The sequence below is a fragment of the Nicotiana tomentosiformis genome, chromosome 9 (assembly GCF_000390325.3).
Source record: "Nicotiana tomentosiformis chromosome 9, ASM39032v3, whole genome shotgun sequence".
NCBI classification, from domain to species: domain Eukaryota; kingdom Viridiplantae; phylum Streptophyta; class Magnoliopsida; order Solanales; family Solanaceae; genus Nicotiana; species Nicotiana tomentosiformis.
Genome location: NC_090820.1, coordinates 89,571,118 through 89,593,041, shown reverse-complemented (window position 1 = coordinate 89,593,041; position 21,924 = coordinate 89,571,118). Strand labels below are relative to the sequence as shown.

The following is a 21,924-nucleotide window of genomic DNA, read 5'->3' as shown; positions in this document are numbered from 1 at the left end:
TTACAGAATTCTCCTTGAAGCGGCTTACACTTCACACTTATATAGGTGATTCCTAAATGTGTTATCCCATAGATACACTATTTGATATACTCCGTATCAAACTTAAAAACCATTAAAAAGCCTTAACGTTTTATCCTTGATACTGAACAATGTCTCATCACGAGAATAAACCAAAATTTTATTTGACAATGTTGAATCGTCACTAATAACTTTGTTTGATCTCCTTGAACCTAGATCTTGGGATCTCTAGTCTTCTAGGTAGAGTTACCGCCACAGTGACTTGTCATCGGCCATAGTCCCATTCCCTTTGATGATTTATCAATCGCCTCTCTATTTAGGCCTTTTGTAAGCGTGTCTGGCACATTAGCTTTTGACTTTACGTAGTCAATTTTGATAATTCCACTAAAGAGTAGTTGTCTAACGGTATTATATCTTCATTATATATGACGAGATTTTTCGTTATACATAACGCTTCCAGCCCTTCCTATTGCCGCTTGACTATCACAATGTATGCATATAGGAGCCACTAGTTTGGGCCACAATAGAATATCTTCCAAAAAATTCCGGAGTCATTCAGCTTCTTCTCCATCCTTATCTAAAGCTATAAACTCAGACTCCATTATAAAGCGAGCGATGCATGTCTGTTTACTTGATTTCCAAGACACTGCTCATCCGCCAATAGTAAACACGTATCCACTTGTGGACTTTGTATCTGATGACCCTATGATCCAATTTGCATCACTATATCCTTCAATTACCGCATGATACTTATTGTGGTGCAAAGCATAATCTTGTGTATGTTTTAGATACCCCAAAACTCGTTTCATTTCCATCCAATGAGTTTGGCCGGGACTACTTGTGTAATGACTCCGTTTACTTACTGCACAAGCTATATCAAGTCGTATACAATTCATGATATATATTAAACTTTCCAACACTCGAGCATAATCCAATTGAGATTTGCTTTGACCTAGATTCTTTGTAAGAGCCATATTTACATCAATCGGGGTCTTTGCGACTTTGAAATCTAAATACTTGAATTTTTCAAGTACCATTTTAATGTAATGAGATTGAGACAATGCCAGTCCTTGAGGAGTCCTATAGATTTTAATTCCTAGAATTAAATCAGTAACTCCTAAATCTTTCATATCAAACTTACTAGCAAGCATACACTTAAGAGAATTTATATCCGCAATGTCTTTGCTCATTATTAACATATCATCAACATATAAACATACAACGACTATATGATTCGGAGTGTTTTTAATGTAAACATATTTATCACACTCATTAATCTTAAATCCATTTGCCAACATTGTTTGATCAAATTTTGCATGCCATTGTTTGGGTGCTTGTTTCAATCCATAAAGTGATTTAACAAGTCGGCACACCTTCTTTTCTTTTTTGGGAACCACGAACCCTTAAGGTTGTTCCATATAAATTTTTTCCTCCAAATCTCTATTTAAGAAGGTTGTCTTTAGATCCATCTGATGGATTTCAAGACCATACACGGCGACTAATGCTATTAACATCCGAATAAATGTAATCCTCATTACTAGTGAGCATGTATTAAAATAATTAAGACCTTCTCGTTGTCTAAACCCTTTGACAACTAATCTTGCCTTATATTTGTCAATAGTACCATAAACTTTTATTTTTCTTTTGAAAATCGTCTTAGAACCCAAAGGTTTATTTCCTAGAGGAAGATCAATCAATTCCCAAGTATGATTACTTAATATGGATTTTATCTCGCTATTGACTACCTCTTTCCAATATTGTGCTTTCGAAAAAGACATTGCTTCTTTAAATGTTTGAGACTCATTTTCCAACAAAAATATCAGAAAGTCTGGTCCAAAGGAAGTAGTTGTCCTTTGACGTGTACTACGTCTTGGATTTTCCTCGCTAAATGCACTTTCCTTTGCTTCTTTTCGAGGCCGCTTAGATTTTTTACTAGGCGGCTCGCATTTGTTTTTATACGGATAAATAATCGCAAAGAATTCAGTATTATCGGATTCGATTATCGTATTATTATGAATGTCAGGATTTTCTGATTTATGAACCAGAAAACGATATGCCTTACTATTTCTTGCATATCCTAAGAAAACGCAATCAACCATTTTTGGTCCAATCTTCACCCTTTTGGTTTATGAAATTGTACTTTAGCCAAATACCCGCATACTTTAAAATATTTTAAGTTGGGTTTCCAGCCTTTCTATTTTTCATATGGAATGGTTTGCGTTTTGCTATAGAAACTCGATTGAGTATTTGGTTAGCTGTAAGAATAGATTTCCCCCACAAGTTCTGGGGTAAACCCGAACTTATAAACAAGGCATTCATCATCTCCTTTAACATTCTATTCTTTCTTTCCACAATTCCATTAGATTGCGGTGAGTAAGGGCAGTTGTTTGGTGAATAATGCCATATTCCAAACATATTTCTTCAAAAGGAGATTCATATTCGCCACCCCTATCACTTCTTTATCATTTTGATCTTTTTGTTTATTTACGTTTCAACTTCATTTTTGTATTGCTTGAATATCTCAATTGCTTCGTCTTTACTATTAAGTAAATAAATATAGCAATATCAAGTACCGTCATCAATAAAAGTTATAAAATACTTTTTCCCACCGCGAGATGGTATTGATTTCATGTCGTAAATATCTATGTAAAATTAAGTCTAAAGGATTTGAATTCCTTTCAACCAACTTATTAGGATTTTTTAACATACATAGATTCCACACATATTTGACATTTCAAATTATTGCATTCAAATTTAGGCAATACTTCCAAATTAATCATTTTTCGTATAGTTTTGAAGTTGACGTGACCTAAACGTGCATGCCATAAATTATTTAACTCAATTAAGTAAGTCGAAGCTTGAACTTTATTGATATCAATAGCTATTACATTCAACTTAAAAAGGCTCTCAGTTAGGTAACCTTTTCCTACATGCACATCATTCTTACTTATTACAACTTTTTCAGAAACAAACACACACTTAAATCCATTCTTGACAAGAAGTCTAGCAAAAACCAAATTCTTAAGAATTTCAGGAACGTGGAGTACATTGCATAGAGTCACAACTTTTTCTGAAGTTATGTTCAAAGATATCTTTCCAACTCTTCAATTTTTGTTGTTGCGGATTTTTCCATAAAGATAGTCTCGTCGGGCTCTACGGGAACATAAGAGGCAAATAACTCTTTGTTAACACAAACATGGCTAGTGGCTCTAGAATCAATCCATCACTCCTTGGGATTTCCTACAAGTTGCATTCAGATAGCATGGCACATAAGTCCTCAATTTCATCATTCTTTCCAACCATGTTTGCTTGACTCTTCTTCTTGTCCTTCTTCGGTACACGACAGTCCATAGCCTTATATTCAACCTTTCCACAGTTGTGGCAATTACCTTTGAACTTTTTCTTGATCGGGTAATTCTTTGGACTAGACGACTTCTTTCTCTTTCTGTTACTTGTAGACGTTTTCTCAACAATATTTTCTCCCATTATTGTTGAGTTACCACGAGACTTCTTCAGCAGTCTTGTTGTCCTCTTTAATCAGGAGACGAACAATAAGGTCTTCAAGCGTCATCTCCTTGCGCTTATGCTTCAAGTATTTCTTAAAGTCCTTCTATAGCGGAGACAACTTTTCAATAAATGCCACAACTTGAAACGCTTCATTTATGACCATACCTTCAATCATAAATTTATAATTAGTAAAATAATCAATATCTTGAATAAAAATATTGACTCGATTTATACCTTCAGCAAGGAGGTCATGAACAATCACTTGCAGTTCTTAGATTTGCGTTATGACAGATTTACCGTCAACCATTTTGAAATTCAGAAATTTGGCAACCACAAACTTCTTAAGTCCAACATCTTCAGTCTTGTACTTCTTTTCAAGAGCATTCCACAACTCTCGTGATATTTTCATGACGTTATAAACATTGTACAAGCTGTCTTCCATGCAACTTAAAATATAATTTTTGCATAAGAAGTCAGAATGCTTCCATGCCTCTGTGACCACAAATCGCTCATTTTCAGGAGTTTCTTCTCCCAGAACTAGAACGTCCTCGCTGATAAAGCGCTGTAAACTAAGTGTGGCCAGGTAGAAGAACATTTTCTGCTGCTAACACTTAAAGTCCATGACGGAAAACTTTTCGGGCTTTTCTGCCGGTGCCATCGCCGGTGCAGGAGTTGTGCGACTTGAAGATGCAGTAGCCATTGGAGCAGTAGTAGTCCCAACAAAACCATTCTGTTGTTCCGTACTTGTTGTCATTTTTCTGTAAAATAAATTGACACAACCAGAATCAATAAGTCGGTGATGTTTTTATATCTTCAAACCGAATACAAACAACCGAGTAGAAAATCACAAGAATTTTAATCTCGAATTGAGTAGAAAGTCAGAAAGACTTTAATCTCAAATTGGAATAGAAAATTCGAAGATTTTAATCTCCAAAACGAGAGTAGAAGATCGCTAGGATTATAGTCTCCCAAAGCAGAAAGTAAGATGAACACATAATATAAAATTAAATTCTTTAAGCTTGTTATAAACTTGTGTTCGTAAATAGAAGCAGAAACAGAATCCGAAGCCGAAACCGAACCGAGCGACGACAAGACGACGGCGCGAGGCACTACTTCTTCTTAACTCTTTAAGAGCTAGAAGATGTGCTTCTCTATTTAAGCACAAAGATTTTCTTTCCATTTTCCGATGAGAGACAAAGTGCTTTAGTAAAGGAAACAACTTCAAACTTTTCGTTTTCCTCCATTTCGTATTCACACCTCTTATCTAATTAGATAAAAAATCCAACACTTTTCGACTTTCGAAAGTGAGTTCTAGGTACGAGTTCACCTAAATATTACTCCCTACTTTCAATTTAGATGAGGTAGTTTGAATCGGCACGGAATTTAAGAAAAAGAAGAAGGCTTTTAAAACTTGTGGTCTTAAAAGTTTAAGGGATAAAAGCTTTGTGGGGCCATGACATTTGTGTGGTTATAAAAACTTCTCATTAAGGGTAAAATGAAGAGCTTAAAGTTGAATTATTTTCAAATTTAGAAATGTGTCATTTATTTTAGAACAAACTAAAAAGAAAAGTGTCTCATCTAATTTGAAACGGAGGAAGTACTTTTTTTTTTTTTTAATTTGGATTACTTATACATAAAAAATAAACAGATTTAAAATTTAGTATATTTTACCGGCTCTTATAAATGAGGCTATACAACTACAATAATATTTATAAATGAATTTTAAAACCGATCACATTATGCTTTGCCGGAGAAACCATCAAACTTGCCTAATAATAGCCGCAGACATGACTTTAACAGTGTCTATGGCAGAGAACCCGACCCACATTGTTTACATTATACGGCAAAAAAGACCTAGAAATCTATATGAATGTAAGAAGGATCGGGAGCCTGGAGTAACGGTAAAGTTGTATTCGTGTGACCTATAGATCACAAGTTCGAATCGTGAAAGCATTCATTAATTCTTGCATTAGAGTAGACTGTTGGGATGCGCCTCTTTCCCGAACCCTATGTAAACACGAAATGTCTTATGAACACGAACTGCTTTCCTAATCTAGATAAATGTATGACGAGGAATACAATGTGATAAGTTCATGCAAAACAAGTTGTAGGTAACCGTAAGTACACCATCTTATTTCATAGAAAAGACTGGACTAGCGGTGTATGTTGCAGAGAACATGCATGGTCGTATGAGGTTCACTTTCCACAGAGGTTTTTTTGTCACCTTATCTAGACTTTGCAGGGGATAGCATTTCCTTCTAGAAGGTTCAACATTTTGTTGAAACGTGGTGTTTGAAGGGATGCTCATTCTTTTATTTCATTAGGGTTTTAATTTAATACAAAGTTGTATAGTGAAAGAAACGATTTTTGTTTAATAAACCAAACATGAAAAAGATGTCATTAAGGACCAAAAAAAAAAAAAACACCATATATAGTAGAGGCTGAATTTACTAATAAATTAAAGAATGATGATATTAAGTGGCGGAACTAAGTGCATTTAATGGATTCAATCGAATCTCCTTTATCGAAAATTATACTGTACAATTAAAGTAAAAATTTGGATTATATATAAGCTTTGATTCCTTTTGATATGAAGAAAAAATAGAGTGTAATAGTAAAGGAGTTTAAAAGTTGTCTTTGGTCATAAGTTCAAAGCCAACTATGATATCCTAGTATTTTTTTTAATCTCCTAATATAAATTTCTGCTTCCGGTACTGATGATATTAGTGGACTACTTAGCTTTAAGGAGAAAATAACAAAAACAATGTCCATATTATACTTGCAGTAGGTTTTAAATTGTCCATTAAAAATAATTATGAGCAGTTTTGGCTCTTTAAGTTTATCAAAAGTGAGCACTTTTGATCTCCATTAAAATTTAATAAATTCTAGTAGTAGAAACTTTGAAATAGAAGAATATAGTATGAACTCACATTTGAAGGTGCATTTTTACTTTCTTCTATTTTTGATTTATTTCTGGAGTCAAGTGCAACTTTTAGAGGTAGAGTATCTATTATTCATTTTTGGCAAACCTAAAGAACCAAAGTCACTCAAAAATATACTTAAAGGACGATATAGAACACATCAAATATAAAAGTTCATCTTTTGCCATTTTCTCCTATTTTAAGGAGAAACTTAGGTCGTTTGATATTGGGATAGAGAGACTATGCTTAAACTTTTTAAATAAAAAATCTTGAGATTATAACCACTAGTCTTTAATTAAAGTCTGTAGCAGTGGACATTTCCATTAAAAAGGTTTCCCCTGTATAACTTAATCATGAAATTGCTTTGCTAAGCTATAAAAGGTAGCTAATGAGGCTTTATGTGTCTAGAAAATGGTAATTTCTTATTCAAGTTGGAGTTATCTTAAGCAAGAAGGTAAAGAATCCTTAGGTTAAAATAGTTTACTAGTGTTGCTATTCCTATAATTAGGTCAATAAGGATTAAAGTATATCTAAAGGTTGTTAGAAAGGATAAGGATGAAGTGAGAAAGAGAATAAGGGGATGCATAGGAGATTCCTTCAAAGTTGGGATATTCTTTTTAAAGTATATGGTGTCTTTATATTTTGTGTTTTAACTTCTATGTGTCAATAATGTGAAAAACAAAATTAATTAGACTATCAACTCATCTAAAAAATATTTATATGTAATTGTTCACAATAAGTTGAATCGATAACATGAACATAAAAGTAAGCAACCTGCTAAACTTAATAATTTTAAGAATGTCAAAAGTTTTAATTTCGTTAATGTATATAAGTTAAATTATTTTTAAAAAATAGTTTAAAGGAAGAAAGAAAAGAAATGGAAAAGATTGAACTTTGAAGAAGATGCGCAAGGCGTGGGCAGGATTCCATTTCACATGCTTTGATGATTTGTTTAACGTTAATTTGGTGTCATGTTTATCCCGACAAGTCAAGGTCCTGTTTCCCATCTTGAAACTTGGGATTTTTAATAGGTAACACCTAATAAAGATTGGATCAGAACACCTAGTTCTTGGCAAATAAGAATCATCCCCATAATTATGTTCCTTAATACGTATTTGTTTAACGTTTTAATCAGTACTATATTTGATATCAAAGGTATCTTTATCATGTGACACAGTCATAATAACTTGGCACCTCTTCTTTTTCCTTCTTTTTTATTCAAAAGAAACTTTTATGCTTTAGTGGTCCTCATTTAATTATTGACTAACTTGTTATATTTATCTTATTTAATCCGTACATTTGCCCATTTAATTAACTGTTTCTTCTAAATGCCCAGCTTTATAGACAGCTACTATACCACTAAAACACACATGAAATTCCACTAATCATAGTATTTCCAAGACCAAAGGGATGCTAAACAAATCTTTTGAGGAGCCTTTTCTGTCTGTAATTTCCTTCACTTCCTATATCTCTTTATAATACTGATATTTTGGTAATTAACCTAGCAAGTTTCAAACTAATTCAAATTAATTATTCAGATGAACTAGTTAAGGTTGCATAAGTTTGTCCGGATACCATAATTGTAAAAAAAGAAAAGAAAAAGGTGAATTTGCTTGCCATAGATTTAATATGGCCCATACTAATGTAAATTTGACTTGTTATCCTAATATTCACATGTCATAAGCAAGGACCTGAGCTAAATATATGAATCAAACCTGATGGCTTGATGTAAAAAATGGCATTACGATCAGCTACTTTTACCAACGAATTATCCGGTAGAACCATATTCCTAGTGTTAATGCACGCTCCCCCCCCCCCCCCCAATTTTATATATATATATATATATATATATATATATATATATATATATATATTTGACTTTCCTCTGACTTTGAGCCCATTTTGCCCCAGTTGCAAATATTTTTGTTTTGTCCCGACTAAATCAGGATTCACGTAAGAAAGTCTCACATTGAAGGTGTAATGCTTTTAATCAAAGGCGATTTCATACTCGGACTCGAACCCAAAGACTTCTAGTTAAGGATTAAGAATACTTATCATTTAACCACAACCTTTGTGGGTAATTGCATATTCTTATTAGCTCGTAAATTGTGCACCCTAATTGAACAATCAATTTTTTTAAGTTTTCCAAAACTTTTGAATTGAACAGTCCATAGTTTACGCCTTAATTTGAGCCATAATCTTGGTAACGTACGACTTTTTCTTGATCTAAGCTCCATTATTAGCCCGAGCTAATGTACACAAGATTACCACGCAAGCACACCATTCTCCAGTTAATATTAATCTTGTTTAAGGCTTATTAATCCAGTACATTTAACCTAGTGATTATAATCGACAAGAAGATTTATGCCTATTCAAAAGCTTAAAGGGATATATGCATAAAGAAGGATTTTGCTCATTGCTGCTGACCTACTTTATAACTTCCATTTGAGGTAGATAGAATTTAACAAGGGCATATCTAGTCTTAGGATATGGGTTCACGTGAACTCATACTTCTCTCCCTAAATCATGTATAATAATATTATATTTTTTTAAAATTATTTAAATATATGTGCGTGCACCCATTCTTAAAGACTCCTATGGTGCAATAATTATTGGGTGCACCTCTACGAGTAAAATTGGCGGTTCAAATCATATTTCGAACGTTCTTATTTTCGGTACGAAATATAGATATATAAGTGAAAATCACTAAAATTTTAAAAAGAATATAATTTTAAACCTATAATTTCAAAAATGTAGAGTGGGTTAATGGTAAGAGATTAAAGTTAAACACGTCAAATATAAATTCTAGATTCACATCTTCACAATAGTGCACCCATCTTCTTTAAATCCTAGATTTGTATATAGATAGAAAGAGAGAAACATATCACATTTCCCATATTTGGTCTTTCTACAATTAGTGGCGTACGCAAAATTTTTCGTAAGTGGTGTCACTATTTAAAGACTAAACGAACGAGTAAAACTTAAGGATTAAAGTACGCAATTTACCATAAAAATTTCTTTGAGAAAATTTGTGCTCTCGAGGTTGGAAAGGACCTCTTTGAAGATACTTTCTTCTTATTACATCATGGTCATTTGGGTGATATTTTCAACCACGATAACCTCTAAGGAGCTTAAATTAACTATTTCACTTTGTTGATGTTGTTCCAACTCATTAGCTCTTTCTTCCAAGTTAGATAAATCTTGAGATGTTGAACTTGATTTTAAAATTTTGAAAGTTGTAGGAAAGTATCTCTTCATTGTAATTTAATCTGAATAAAAAATTCAAGTACCCACTTTAATCTTTAGATAAATCCTAAATAAGTTTGTACTTTATTGTAACTATAAAATTGTTCGTCTTCAATAAGCCAATAACCCAAAATTTTATTAACCTCCAAAATCAGTAAAGACACCCAACAAAAATTAATCATAAATTCAAAATTAACATCACAAATTCATAGTTCTGTTCATAAACAAATAAAAAGGAAAAGCAAAATCAGTTGGCAAAAATAATCATCGAGAGAGAGAGATTTAATACAATCCCATGTCAAAAGGGTTAATGATTTTTTGTACAATGGGTATTGGGTCAAATAATTTTTAAGTGGTCCAATAGTTTTTAAGTGCATCCCATGCTAGGCTAGGGGAGTTTGAACCCTTGAACTCTCATCCAATTCCCGGAGTTAATAACCATCAAGCTAGTAAGCTGCTTTGTTGCAAGTGGTGTCACCTTTATTGTGTTTACCTGGAATTTTTGTTTTACTTATTATATATATATATATATATATATATATATATATTAAAAAATTTCGGCGAAGCGATGTCCCATGACACCGCTTAGGTCCATGTAAATCCGCCTCTGCCTACCATAACCCTTACTAAGTAAGTTTTTAAAGAAATAAAGATTTTCTCCATACTTAAAAGCAAGAGAGAGAGCTAATTATGTGTAGAATTCAAAGGTCTTCTACTATCTGCAAAGCTTTAAGCACATGCTCATCCACTTAGGTATTTTTGTTTTATCCTTCTAAAGACTTTCCACTATTCAAAAATTTTCCTTACGTGTTGGTTGGGATCTATAACTATAGACATGTGTTATATATATATATATATATATATATATATATATATATATATATATATATATATACGGTCAAAACCAAGTCTGCCATTCTTATGACAAATCGATATTGGAACATAATGGTCCGAAGTTCATCATCGTAATATCGAAGCCACGATACGAAGTTAGGTTGTCGAGCTCGGACCCCAGAGACCGATCAATATCGAGATCAGCCAAGATCGAGCTCGAGAGCCGGAGACCGATCAATATCGAGATCAGCCAAGATCGAGCTCGAGACCCAGAGACCGATCAAGATTAAGATCGGTCGAGTTCGAGTTCGAGCTCGAGACCCAGAGACCGATCAAGATTGAGATCGACCGAGTTCGAGACCGAGCCAAGAAACAAAAAAGCCGTTATAGCCGCAAGTGGGGAGAGAATCTCAGCGAAAATCACGGCTTGAATCAAGGAAAAATTAATTAATTAATCTATTATGGAATCCCCACTATGTATTTTTAATTATATCCAAAGTAGGATTCCTCCACTATATTAAGAGTGATTATCATTTGTAAAGAGGTATTCACACATTATTGATTGATACACACATTCATTCTGATATATGCAGAAAATAGAGCAAATACTATCCTTTTATGGCTTTTGGTATTTAGTCATATTGTTTCTTCTACCAATCGTTCTTCACTCAATTTGGAGGTGATAAAACTTGAAGGCCTAGGTGTAACGACCCGGCCGGTCATTTCGAGAGTTATAACCCCGTTTTCCCCATTCCTACTTCTTTTTGGTGTTATCAGCTATATTATGTTATTTCGAATTTTGGTCTAATTTTGTAGTTTTTCTTGTGGAATTCATCCCATTGGCGCGTATTGATGGTATTGTACTGATTGTGAATAGATTCGGAGCATTTGGAGGCCGAGTCCAGAGGCAAGATCATTGCGGGTTAGAGATTTGACCGGTTTGAGGTAAGTAACGATTGTAAATCTAGTCCTGAGGGTATGAAACCCCGGATTTCGTATCATTCTACTATTTTGAAGTGACGCACATGCTAGGTGACGGGCGTGTGGGCGTGCACTGTTGGGTATTTGTGACTTGGTCCATCCCGTAGCAATTGTAAAGTTGCATACTTTGTTGAAACCATTGATACTTATATGTTTTAGAAAGATTTTGTGTAAATTGGGTTGAATGCCATGTTTGGGCCTTGCGCCAATGCTGTTTGGACCTTTAGGGGCTGTTTCTTACCATCCTCTCACTGTTTTCGATTGAAAATATATACTCAGTCATGTTTATACTTATTTACCGCATAACTCAGTTTTATGACTCTATTTTGATGCATATAAATGTTTTGGGCCGAATGCCCTGTTTAATTGAAATGCCCGAGTGGCCTGATTTGTGAGGATGAGTATGGATCAGGGCTTCCCGCCTGCAGTATACTTTATGACTGAGTGAGGCCGAGGGCCTGATTTGTAAGGATGAGTATGGATCGGGGCTGCCCGCCTGCAGCATACTTTATTATTATCGCACGTGAGTTGTCCGTGCAGATTATAGAGCTTGGGCTGAAGGAACCCCTCCGGAGTCTGTACACTCCCCCAGTGAGCGCAGGTACCTACTGAGTGCGAGTGCCGAGTGCTGAGTGACTGGGAGGCAAGAGTGATTGTGAGGTATGCCCGAGTGGCACGAGTGACTGTGAGGTTTGCCTGAGGGGCTATATATGAGTGATGTTTTGCCCGAGGGGCTGTTTATGATTTCATCATTTTTGTTCACCTTTGCATTGAGCCTTTGTTTGAAAAACTGTTGGAAAAATGTCTTTAAATAATTTTTACTGGAACTGGGTTTAAACTAGATAATTTGATTCAAATCCTGATTTTTAAAAGCATGTGGTATTTTACTGAGATTTCCTGATATGAACGTTATATGCTTTATTGCTCGTCACTACTGCTCTGTCTTTATTTATTGTTGTTACTTACTGAGTTGGCGTACTCACGTTACTCCCTGCACCTTGTGTGCAGATTCAGGTGTAGCCAGACACGGTAGCGGTTATTGAGTGTTCTGGTTGCAGGTTTTCTTGGAGATAGCAAGGTAGCTGTTTGGCGATCGCAGCCCCTGCTCTTCTCCCTCTTATCTTCCTCTAGTTGTATTTAGTTATTTTCCAGGCTGAGTTAGCCTTGATATTGTTAGACAGATTGTAGAAGATGCTCATGACTAGTGACACCCCGATGTCGGGTTTTTCTTTTTCGCACTTCTGTTTTTCTTTGATTTGAACTCTTTAAATGGAGGTTTTATGTTAAATAACCTTTAAATTATCTTTGAAATAAAAATTTCGGTTTGTTTTGGAAATGAGTCGGCTTGCCTAGTTCCACGATATGCGTCATCACGACAGAGATTAGTTTGGGTCGTGACACTAGGCTAACTAGTTCATTCAGTTTGTATTCATTTCTTTTATAACTAATTTCAATACATATTTACTTATCTTTCCTAATTTGTACCAATTTATACCACGTATCCTTAGAACTGCGTATAAATTCAACTCTATCCATTTTTCGGGTAAACGGTTTGGCGCCCAATATGGAGCTAAGGATAATAGTGGTTATTTGGTACAAATCTTTGTAAAAACACACTATTTTACACTTGCTCTTGGAAGTATTTTTGATTTCAGGCTAAATTGACGAACTCTTAGTTAATGGTCTTACCTATCGACAACGAATTTGGCCATCAAGATAACAATTACAACGTGATGCCCGGGGATGAAAGGCCACCGGTTGAACCCATTGGAACTCGGGCTGCAGATCTAATTGACGTTAATTCGCATGTGGCCATCGAAGCAAACCAACATTCTGACCCCCCAAAACAACATTTATGGTGGAACTCGATCTGCAGTTCGAAATACCCAAAATATTGGAGAAGACGAGGTAAGCCTGCGTATGATTTTCAAAATGTTGCAAGCTCAACAGGTAGCGATAGCTCAGTTGCAGAGCCAAACCCAGGCACTGAGTAGGCCAGAGCTCGGTCCACCCCGAGAAGTCACCCTCAGAACAGGACTAGCTGCGGTAAGGTCAAATGAACAAAAATCGGGGACTAACCCCGAAATTATAAAGATGCTCAAGGAACTGACAAAATAGATAGAGTCAGGAGAAAAGAGGATTGAAGCAAGCAACAAAAAGTTAGAAACTTATAACTCCAGGGTTGATCAGATCCCGGGGGAACCACCGATATTGAAGGGTTTGGATTCCAAAAAGTTTGTATAAAAGCCTTTCCCCCCGAGCGCAGCTCCCAAACCGATCCCCAAGAAGTTCTGCATGCCCAAGATCCCTAAATATAATGGGACAACCAGTCCCAACGAACATGTCACCTCATACACATGTGCCATTAAAGGGAACGACCTAGAGGACGACGAGATCGAATCCGTATTATTGAAGAAATTCGGGAAAACCCTGTCAAAGGGAGCAATGATATGGTATCATAATCTACCACTAACTCTATCGATTCTTTTTCCATGCTTGCAGATTCTTTTGTTAAAGCACACGCCAGAGCCATAAAGGTCGAGACCAAGAAGTCGGACCTTTTCAAAGTAAGGCAAAAAGATAACGAGATGATAAGAGAGTTCGTATCATGTTTTCAAATGGAACGAATGGATCTATCACCGGTCACGAACGATTGGGCCGTTCAAGCTTTCACCCAAGGACTGAACAAACGAAGCTCAATGGCTTCACGGTAGTTGAAGCATAACTTGATTGAGTACCCGGCTGTTACCTGGGCCGATGTAGACAATCGATATCAGTCAAAGATTAGAGTCAAGGACGACCAGTTGGGTTCTGGGTCCGTTATCAAAAGGGACATCGACCGAGAACCAAGATCGAATAGGGACCGATACCGGCCGTATAATGGAGATCGTAGGGGAAGCGAACCAGGACGTAACTCCGTACATGGTGAAAGAAGAAGTAATCGAGGCCAAGGGTCTCGAGGGATGATGAACAAGAACGGTTTTGACAGGCATACCGGGCCTAAGGAAGCATCGCAGTTATGAGAGTATAACTTCAACATTGATGCATCCGCCATCGTATCGGCTATCGGACGCATCAAAGATACTAAATGGCCTCGGCCTCTTCATACCGATCCATCCCAGAGAAATCCCAATCAAATTTGCAAATATCATGGTACCCATTTCCACAGAACGGAAGATTGCAGGCAGTTGAGAGAAGAAGTAGCCCGGTTGTTCAATGAAGGACACCTTCGAGAATTTTTAAGTAATCGGGCCAAGAATCACTTCAAAAATAGGGAGCTCGATAGACAAAACGAGCAAGAAGAGCCGCAACACATTATGCACATGATTATCGTAGGGATCGATGTTCCCCAAGGTCCAGTATTTAAACGCACTAAGGTATCGATTATAAGGGAGAAGCGATCTCAGGCTCAGGATTACATCCCAAAAGGAACCTTGTCCTTTAATGACGAAGACGTAGAAGGAATCATGCAGTCCCATAACGATGCACTGGTAATATCTGTACCTATGAATAAAATTCAAGTTAAGCGTGTGTTAATTGATCCAGATAGTTCGGCCAACATCATTCGAATGAGGATTATATAGCATCTCGGTCTACAGGACCAAGTCGTGCTCGCAGCCCTGGTACTAAATGGATTCAACATGGCATGTGAAACAACTAAAGGCAAGATAATTCTACCAGTTAACGTGGCCGGGACCATCCAAGAAACGAAGTTCCACGTGATCGAGGGCGACATGAGGTATAACGCCCAGTTCGGGAGACCGTGGATCCACAATATGAAAGCAGTACCCTCGACCCTTCACCAGGTTCTAAAATTTCCAACACCAGAGGGAATCAAAACAATCTACCAAGAGCAATCAGCCGGGAAGGAAATGTTTGTCATCGTTCGACAAAGGGACCAAATTCGAAGGAGAAAAAGGATACCAAATAGCAATCACAAACGTAGGCTTCGACCCAAATAGAGAAGCAGAGGACTGACGAAGATGATGATTATGGGATCCCTCGATTCTTCGTGGTCCCCGATGATTCCGACACTACCAAGTCAACGGTCGAAGAACTAGAACAAATCACATTAATCGAACATCTACCCGAACGAAAGGTATACCCGGGCACGGGGATAAGTCCCGAGCTCAGGAAAAAGCTTATTCAATTTCTTATAGCTAACATGGACTGTTTTGCTTGGTCCCATCTTGACATGATAGGGATCCCACCGGGAATCACCACCCATAGACTAAGCTTGGATCCGAAATTCAATCAGGTGAAACAAAAAAGAAGGCCCCAGTGTCAAACATGCCTTCATCAAGGACGAGGTAACCAAACTTCTCAAAATAAGATCTATTCAAGAAGTGAAATACCCCGAATGCTTAGCAAACGTAGTGGTAGTCCCTAAGAAGGGAAACAAACTTAGAATATGCATAGATTATAAAGACCTCAATAAAGCATGCCCCAAGGATTCTTTTCCTTTGCCTAATATCGATCGTATGATCGATGCCACGGGCGGCCACAAGACTCTCAGTTTTCTCGATGCCTACTCCGAGTACAACCAGATACAAATGAACCCGTAGGATCAGGAAAAGACCTTGTTTATCACTAAGTACGGTACCTACTGTTATAACGTAATGCCATTCGGTCTAAAAAATACTGGTGCAACTTATCAACGCTTAGTAAACCGAATGTTCGAAGAACAAATAAGAAAATCAATGGAAGGTTATATTAATGACATGTTAGTTAAGTCCCTACAAGCAGAGGACCATTTAAAGCATTTACAGGAAACTTTTGATATACTGAAGGAGTACAATATGAAGCCCAACCCCGAAAAGTATGCATTCGGGGTTGGCTCGGGCAAGTTTCTTGGTTTCATGGTGTCCAATCGGGGGATCGAGATCAACTCTGATAAAATCAAAGCTATAGAGGATATCATGGTAGTGGATAATGTAAAGGTCGTGCAGAGGCTAACGAGACGGATAGCCGCCCTAGGGCGATTCATTTCGAGATCCTCAGATAGGAGCCACCGATTTTCTCACTACTTAACATGAAGAGTAACTTTGCATGGACTCCGGAATTCTAACAGGCCTTGGAGGAACTAAAGCAGTATTTATCGAGCCCGCCGCTGCTTCTTACCCCAAAAGTGAACGAACAACTTTACTTGTACTTAGCTGTCTTGGAGATAGCAATAAGTGGAGTTCTGGTCCGAGAAGAACAAGGTACGCAATTCCCTATTTATTATGTCAGTCAGACCTTAGGTGAGGCCGAAACTAGATATCCACACTTAGAAAAATTAGTGCTTGATTTAATAAGCGCCTCTAGGAAACTAAAACTATATTTTCAGTGTCATCCGATATGTGTTGTAACAACTTATCCTCTTCAAAATATTTTACCCAAACGCGAGCTTTCGGGTCGATTGGCCAAATGGGCCATAAAAATCAGTGGATACGATATTGAGTATCTACCCCAAACCGCCATCAAATCTCAAATCTTAGCGGACTTCATGACTGACTTTATGCCGGCCTTCGTACCCGAGATTGAAAAAGAACTACTAATAAAATCAGGTACATCTTCGGGAGTCTGGACCCTCTTTACAGATGGTGCTTCGAACACGAAGGGGTCCAGACTAGGCATTGTACTAAAAACACCTACATGTAATATAGTTAGACAGTCTATCAGAACTACAAAATTAACTAACAATGAGGCCCAGTATGAGGCCATGATTGCAGGTCTCGAACTAGCTAGAAGCTTTGGAGCGGAGGTCATAGAGGCTAATAGTGATTCCCTCCTCGTGGTAAACTAAGTTAGCGGGACTTTTGAAGTCCGAGAAGACCGAATGCAGAGGTACTTGGATAAACTACAGGTGACCCTACATCAATTTAAGGAATGGACCTTGCAACATGTACCTCGAGAATAGAACAACGAGGTCGACGCTCTTGCAAATTTAGGTTCATCAGTCGAAGATGACGAACTCAACTCGGGGACTGTCGTACAACTAATGATATCGGTAATCGAAGAAGGTCATGCCAATATAAATTCCACAAGTTTAACCTGGGACTGGAGAAACAAATACATAGAGTACTTAAATAACGGGAAGCTTCTATCAGATCTAAAGGAGTCGAGAGCTCTGCGCACAAAGGCAGCACGGTTCACATTATCCGAAGACGGAACACTATTTAGAAGGACGTTCGATGGACCATTGGCAATATGTTTAGGACCGGGAGATACCGACTACATCCTACAGGAAATTCACGAGGGCACTTGTGGAAATCATTCCGGTGCCAATTCGCTGGTCCATAAAGTGATCAAAGCAGGGTATTATTGGACCGATATGGGTAGGGATGCAAGGGAGTTCGTTCCAAAATATGACAAATGCCAAAGGCCTGCGCCCATGATTCACCAACCCGGGGAACTACTCCACTCAGTCCTATCCCCATGGCCCTTCATGAAATGGGGAATGGACATCGTTGGCCCTCTTCCATCGGCCCCAGGTAAGGTTCAGTTTATTTTGTTTATGACTGATTATTTCTCTAAATGGGTTAAAGCATAGGCTTTCGAGAAAGTCAGAGAAAAGGAAGTCAGAGACTTCATTTGGGACCACATCATTTGTCGATTCGGGATGCCCTCGGAGATCGTATGTGATAATGGAAAACAGTTCATCGGCAACAAGGTAACTAAATTTCTCGAGGATCACAAGATCAAAAGAATCCTATCAATACCTTATCATCCCAGCAGGAACGGACAAGCAGAATTGACCAACAAAACCATCATCCAAAATTTAAAGAAAAGATTGACCGAAGCCAAAGGAAAATGAAGAAAAATACTGCCTGAGGTCCTATGGGCATACCGCACAACATCGAAATCCAGTACCGGAGCAACACCGTTCTCGTTGGTTTATGGCGCCGAAGCTCTGATACCGGTCAGGGTCGGAGAACCTAGCATTAGGTTTTAATATGCAACAGAGGAGTCGAACAACGAGATCATGAATACGAGCCTAGAATGTTTGAAAGAAAGACGCGAAGCCGCTCTCGTCTGATTGGTAGCCCAAAAACAGCGAATCAAAAGGTACTACAATCGAAGAATCAATCTTCGACATTTTAACATCGGGGACTTGGTGCTAAGAAAAGTCACCCTCAACACATGAAATCAGAATGAAGGGAAACTGGGCCCGAATTGGGAAGGACCGTATCAAGTTCTCGAAATCGTCGGAAAAGGATCCTACAAGCTCGGCATGATAAACGGCAAATAACTACCAAGCAATTGGAATGTATCACACCTAAAATGATACTACTGCTAAGGTACGACCTCACCTATTTTTATTTATATTTCAAAACTAACCCTTGCAGGTGTTCGACGAGAAACAACGATGGATTCTTCAACATGAAGCCCTTAGGTCTAAAAGCACGCGTTGCACTCTTTTTTTATTAGACTGGTTTTGTTCCAAATGGGTTTTCCGGTAAGGTTTTGAGTGAGGCAACCATTGATCGTGCTAACTTAGAACAATTCAGCAGTATCCGAGGCTTCTTTACAATCAACCCCGAATACTGGGGGGCATTGCCCTCGAAATATCAACTTCGGTGCGAGGGAGTTACTTCATGGCTGCAAGGTCTCGATAGAAAAAATTTGTAAGGTCCGAAAGATCAAACAAACCATGCCCGTGCAGTTTACTCGAGCCGTGGCACAAAACATGTACGCATGTATAATGATTTATAAAGAGAAGTATTCTTCTTTACCAATATCTCGTACCTCGAAAAGGTTTTCTACTTCATATTCTCGATCTATTATGTAAACAGGCTTAAGGGCCGATCATGATCGGAGTTCGAATGATTACCCCCTCAATCGGGGACTGCTTCCCGAAATAAACGAGACCAAATTATATAAACTCCGAGATCATAAGACCTTTTAGGCAACCCTCGATTTTATGGGCTACGGCCACCCCACTCAGGGACTGACACTTCGGGCAAGCTCGAAGTAAAATGGGAAAATAAGCCCAAGAAGCAAATCCCGAACCAAAGAGGCTACGACCAAATTAACACGGATCAGAGACGTCCGAATTCCGTAACGAAACAGGCCTTCAAAATCTTTCATAAAGTGGTTAAAAAGGCTACCCCGACAAAATCATAGAAGGCTCCGATAATATCAAGCCTCAAAAACTCTCGAACAATTCCCTATTTTATCTAAGGCATTACAAGTTTTGCAAATAAAAGCTGAAAAAGGGACAAAGCCATAAAAAATCTTTCTATAAAAGCCTAAGAACTGTGTGTTTTGAGTTCGAGAGATCATTCTCGCTCAACTAAAAAATCTAAGGGTTACCTTACTTCGAGTTTGAGCAAGCACTTACTCAATCGTAAAGACCTAAAGGCGACACTGGGTCGGTCTCAATCAAAATTGTCTGAACCTCGGACCTTAGAATACAACTTCATAAATTTATAAGGCAGAAGGGAAATAAAGGCAAGGTTTGCCTGAACCCTCGGACACAATTTTATGCTAAGGCATTTTCGACCTTTGTAAAATACAGAAAGGTAAAGGAAAAACACAAAAACCAAAAAGGCAAGAAAGGCCTTATGTTATATTCAAAAGTTTTTTTTTACAAAAGGCTAAATCGGCCTCAGAATAAATACAAAAGAAAAAAAAGAAACTTAATGTCGTAAGTGGCTTGGTCTTCATCAGAGGCCGTGTCCTCGGGATCTTCCCCGCCTTCAGATTCGCTTGAGCTATCAGAGTCTTCCTCAGGGAAGGCCAGCCTTCGAGCCCTGGTTTCCTCCGCCTTGGCATTTTCAATTACGAACTCAACATCGAAGCCCTGAGCAATGACTCCCTCGAGAGCTTCCCTCTGAGCTTGCCATTTAGCATGTTCGACCATGCTCTTGGCCTTGGCCTGGTTGACCTCAACATCAATCCTAAACTGGTCCACTTTAGCATCAGCTCTTTTATTAGCCTCGGTCACCTCAGATATGGCTACTGCCACTTCGGATCTGGCTACTTCAAGTTCATTAGCCAAGCTTGCCTTATCGGAAGTGGCCAAATCTAACCGACTCTGAAGCTCTTTAACCCTCTCGATCTGCACCGAGGCATTTTCTTTTGCAGCCCGAAGCTGGGCCTCAACCGACTCCAATTGCGCTTGAACGGCCTCCATTTTGGAAGCGAGGATATCCATATTCTCTTTGAATTTTTCCTCCTCGTCCATTAGCTCATCTACCTGCAAATTGAGCCGTCCGATCTGTTCAAGCCTTTGCTGAACCTACAGAATCAGATCGTTAGTGGTTATCTCCAATTCGTCTTCACTATCGTGAAGAACTCAGAATACCTGCTCAGCCATGTCCTCGTGCTTATCCCGAGCTGCTGCCAAATCTGCTCAAAGTTTCTCACTAAGAAGTTTGTAGGAGTCACTCTTCTCAGTGAGATTCCGAACCTCTGCCTCATTCTCCTCTCGGATTCGGAGAAAAGTCTCGTGATGCAACACCGAAGCCTACAAACATGGAAAAAATGTTAGAATTATCTACAACTCTAAGTGTAAAAGAAACAACAGAGATGCCATCGAAATTACCCAATTCAAAGGCAGGCGAGTCCTACCACATTCATCACGGTTTGATCCTCTTCAGTCACCAAGGACCGAAGGTAACTAGCAATCCCCACGGGGGGGGGGGGGGGGAGAGAAAATTCGGGTATCCTCTGGGATGGATAGCACTATCTTCCGCCTACGATCGGGATCAACACTCGGGGCTGGGAATCGGTCCACCAGTTTTGGAACCGATGAAGACCCGGTAGAGCCCGACCATGATGCTTTCTTTAGTATGGGTAATCTACCGAACCCGATAATCTCCTCTGAGGCAGCTGACTCGAGCCCATCCAGAAAGTCGTGGATATCAGTCGGCTCCTGAATGCCCTCGTAAGATCGACCTTCCAACATGCTGGCCTCACGGATCATAACATCCAAAATCTGAGGGGATTCGCTAATATCGATTATCCCAAGCTCACCCCTCGAGATATCTTCTGTTGCCCGAGAAGTCCTGCCCTCGGTCTCCCCTTCAACCATCTCAGCTCAAGACGGAATAGTCTCGGCTTTTCCTTATTCCGAAATTATGGCCAGGGTTCCCTTATTCACCTCCGCCGATTCGGAGGATTGTTGTATCATAACATTAGCCCGTACATAGGCTAATTCTTCTTCTCCTTCTTTGGGCTCATCCCTTAATCGGCGGATCATTTTCGAAGGCATGACACCGGAGCCCCCCTTTGGCTTGCGAGATTTCTTCGCTGGTTTTTTCTTTTCCAAGACCGGAGAATTCAGTACATCTTTTCTCTTCTTTTCTTTAACCTGCTTCGGGGCAGGAACCTCTTCATCACCAGATGGGGGGCCTCATGGCAACGTCTTTCCCAAGTTCTACAAAGGGGAAAAGGGGGTAAGCAAGTAAAGAAGAACAAATGACAAACA

General features: G+C 38.4%; 1 protein-coding gene across 1 annotated transcript; it reads right to left on the bottom strand.

Moving 5' to 3' along the window:
* Positions 1–4,129: 4,129 nt before the first annotated feature.
* LOC138899167 (uncharacterized) lies at positions 4,130–21,528 on the bottom strand. Its single transcript, XM_070185294.1, has 4 exons — positions 21,300–21,528; positions 20,800–20,843; positions 20,132–20,733; positions 4,130–4,283 (listed from the first exon to the last, which is right to left on the bottom strand). Exons 1-4 carry the CDS (start codon positions 21,526–21,528, stop codon positions 4,130–4,132), a joined length of 1,029 nt encoding a protein of 342 aa, XP_070041395.1.
* Positions 21,529–21,924: the final 396 nt, after the last annotated feature.

Bases quoted from the DNA above. Each gene is read 5' to 3' on its own strand.
- LOC138899167 (XM_070185294.1), bottom strand. From the start codon at position 21,528: ATGGTTGAAGGGGAGACCGAGGGCAGGACTTCTCGGGCAACAGAAGAT. The intron at 20,844-21,299 runs GTAGATTACCCA...AACTTTGAGCAG, and splicing joins AGAGGAGATTATCGGGTTCG to ATTTGGCAGCAGCTCGGGAT. The intron at 4,284-20,131 runs GTTTCTTTTTTT...TTTATTTTACAG, and splicing joins CAAGCCACTTACGACATTAA to AAAAATGACAACAAGTACGG.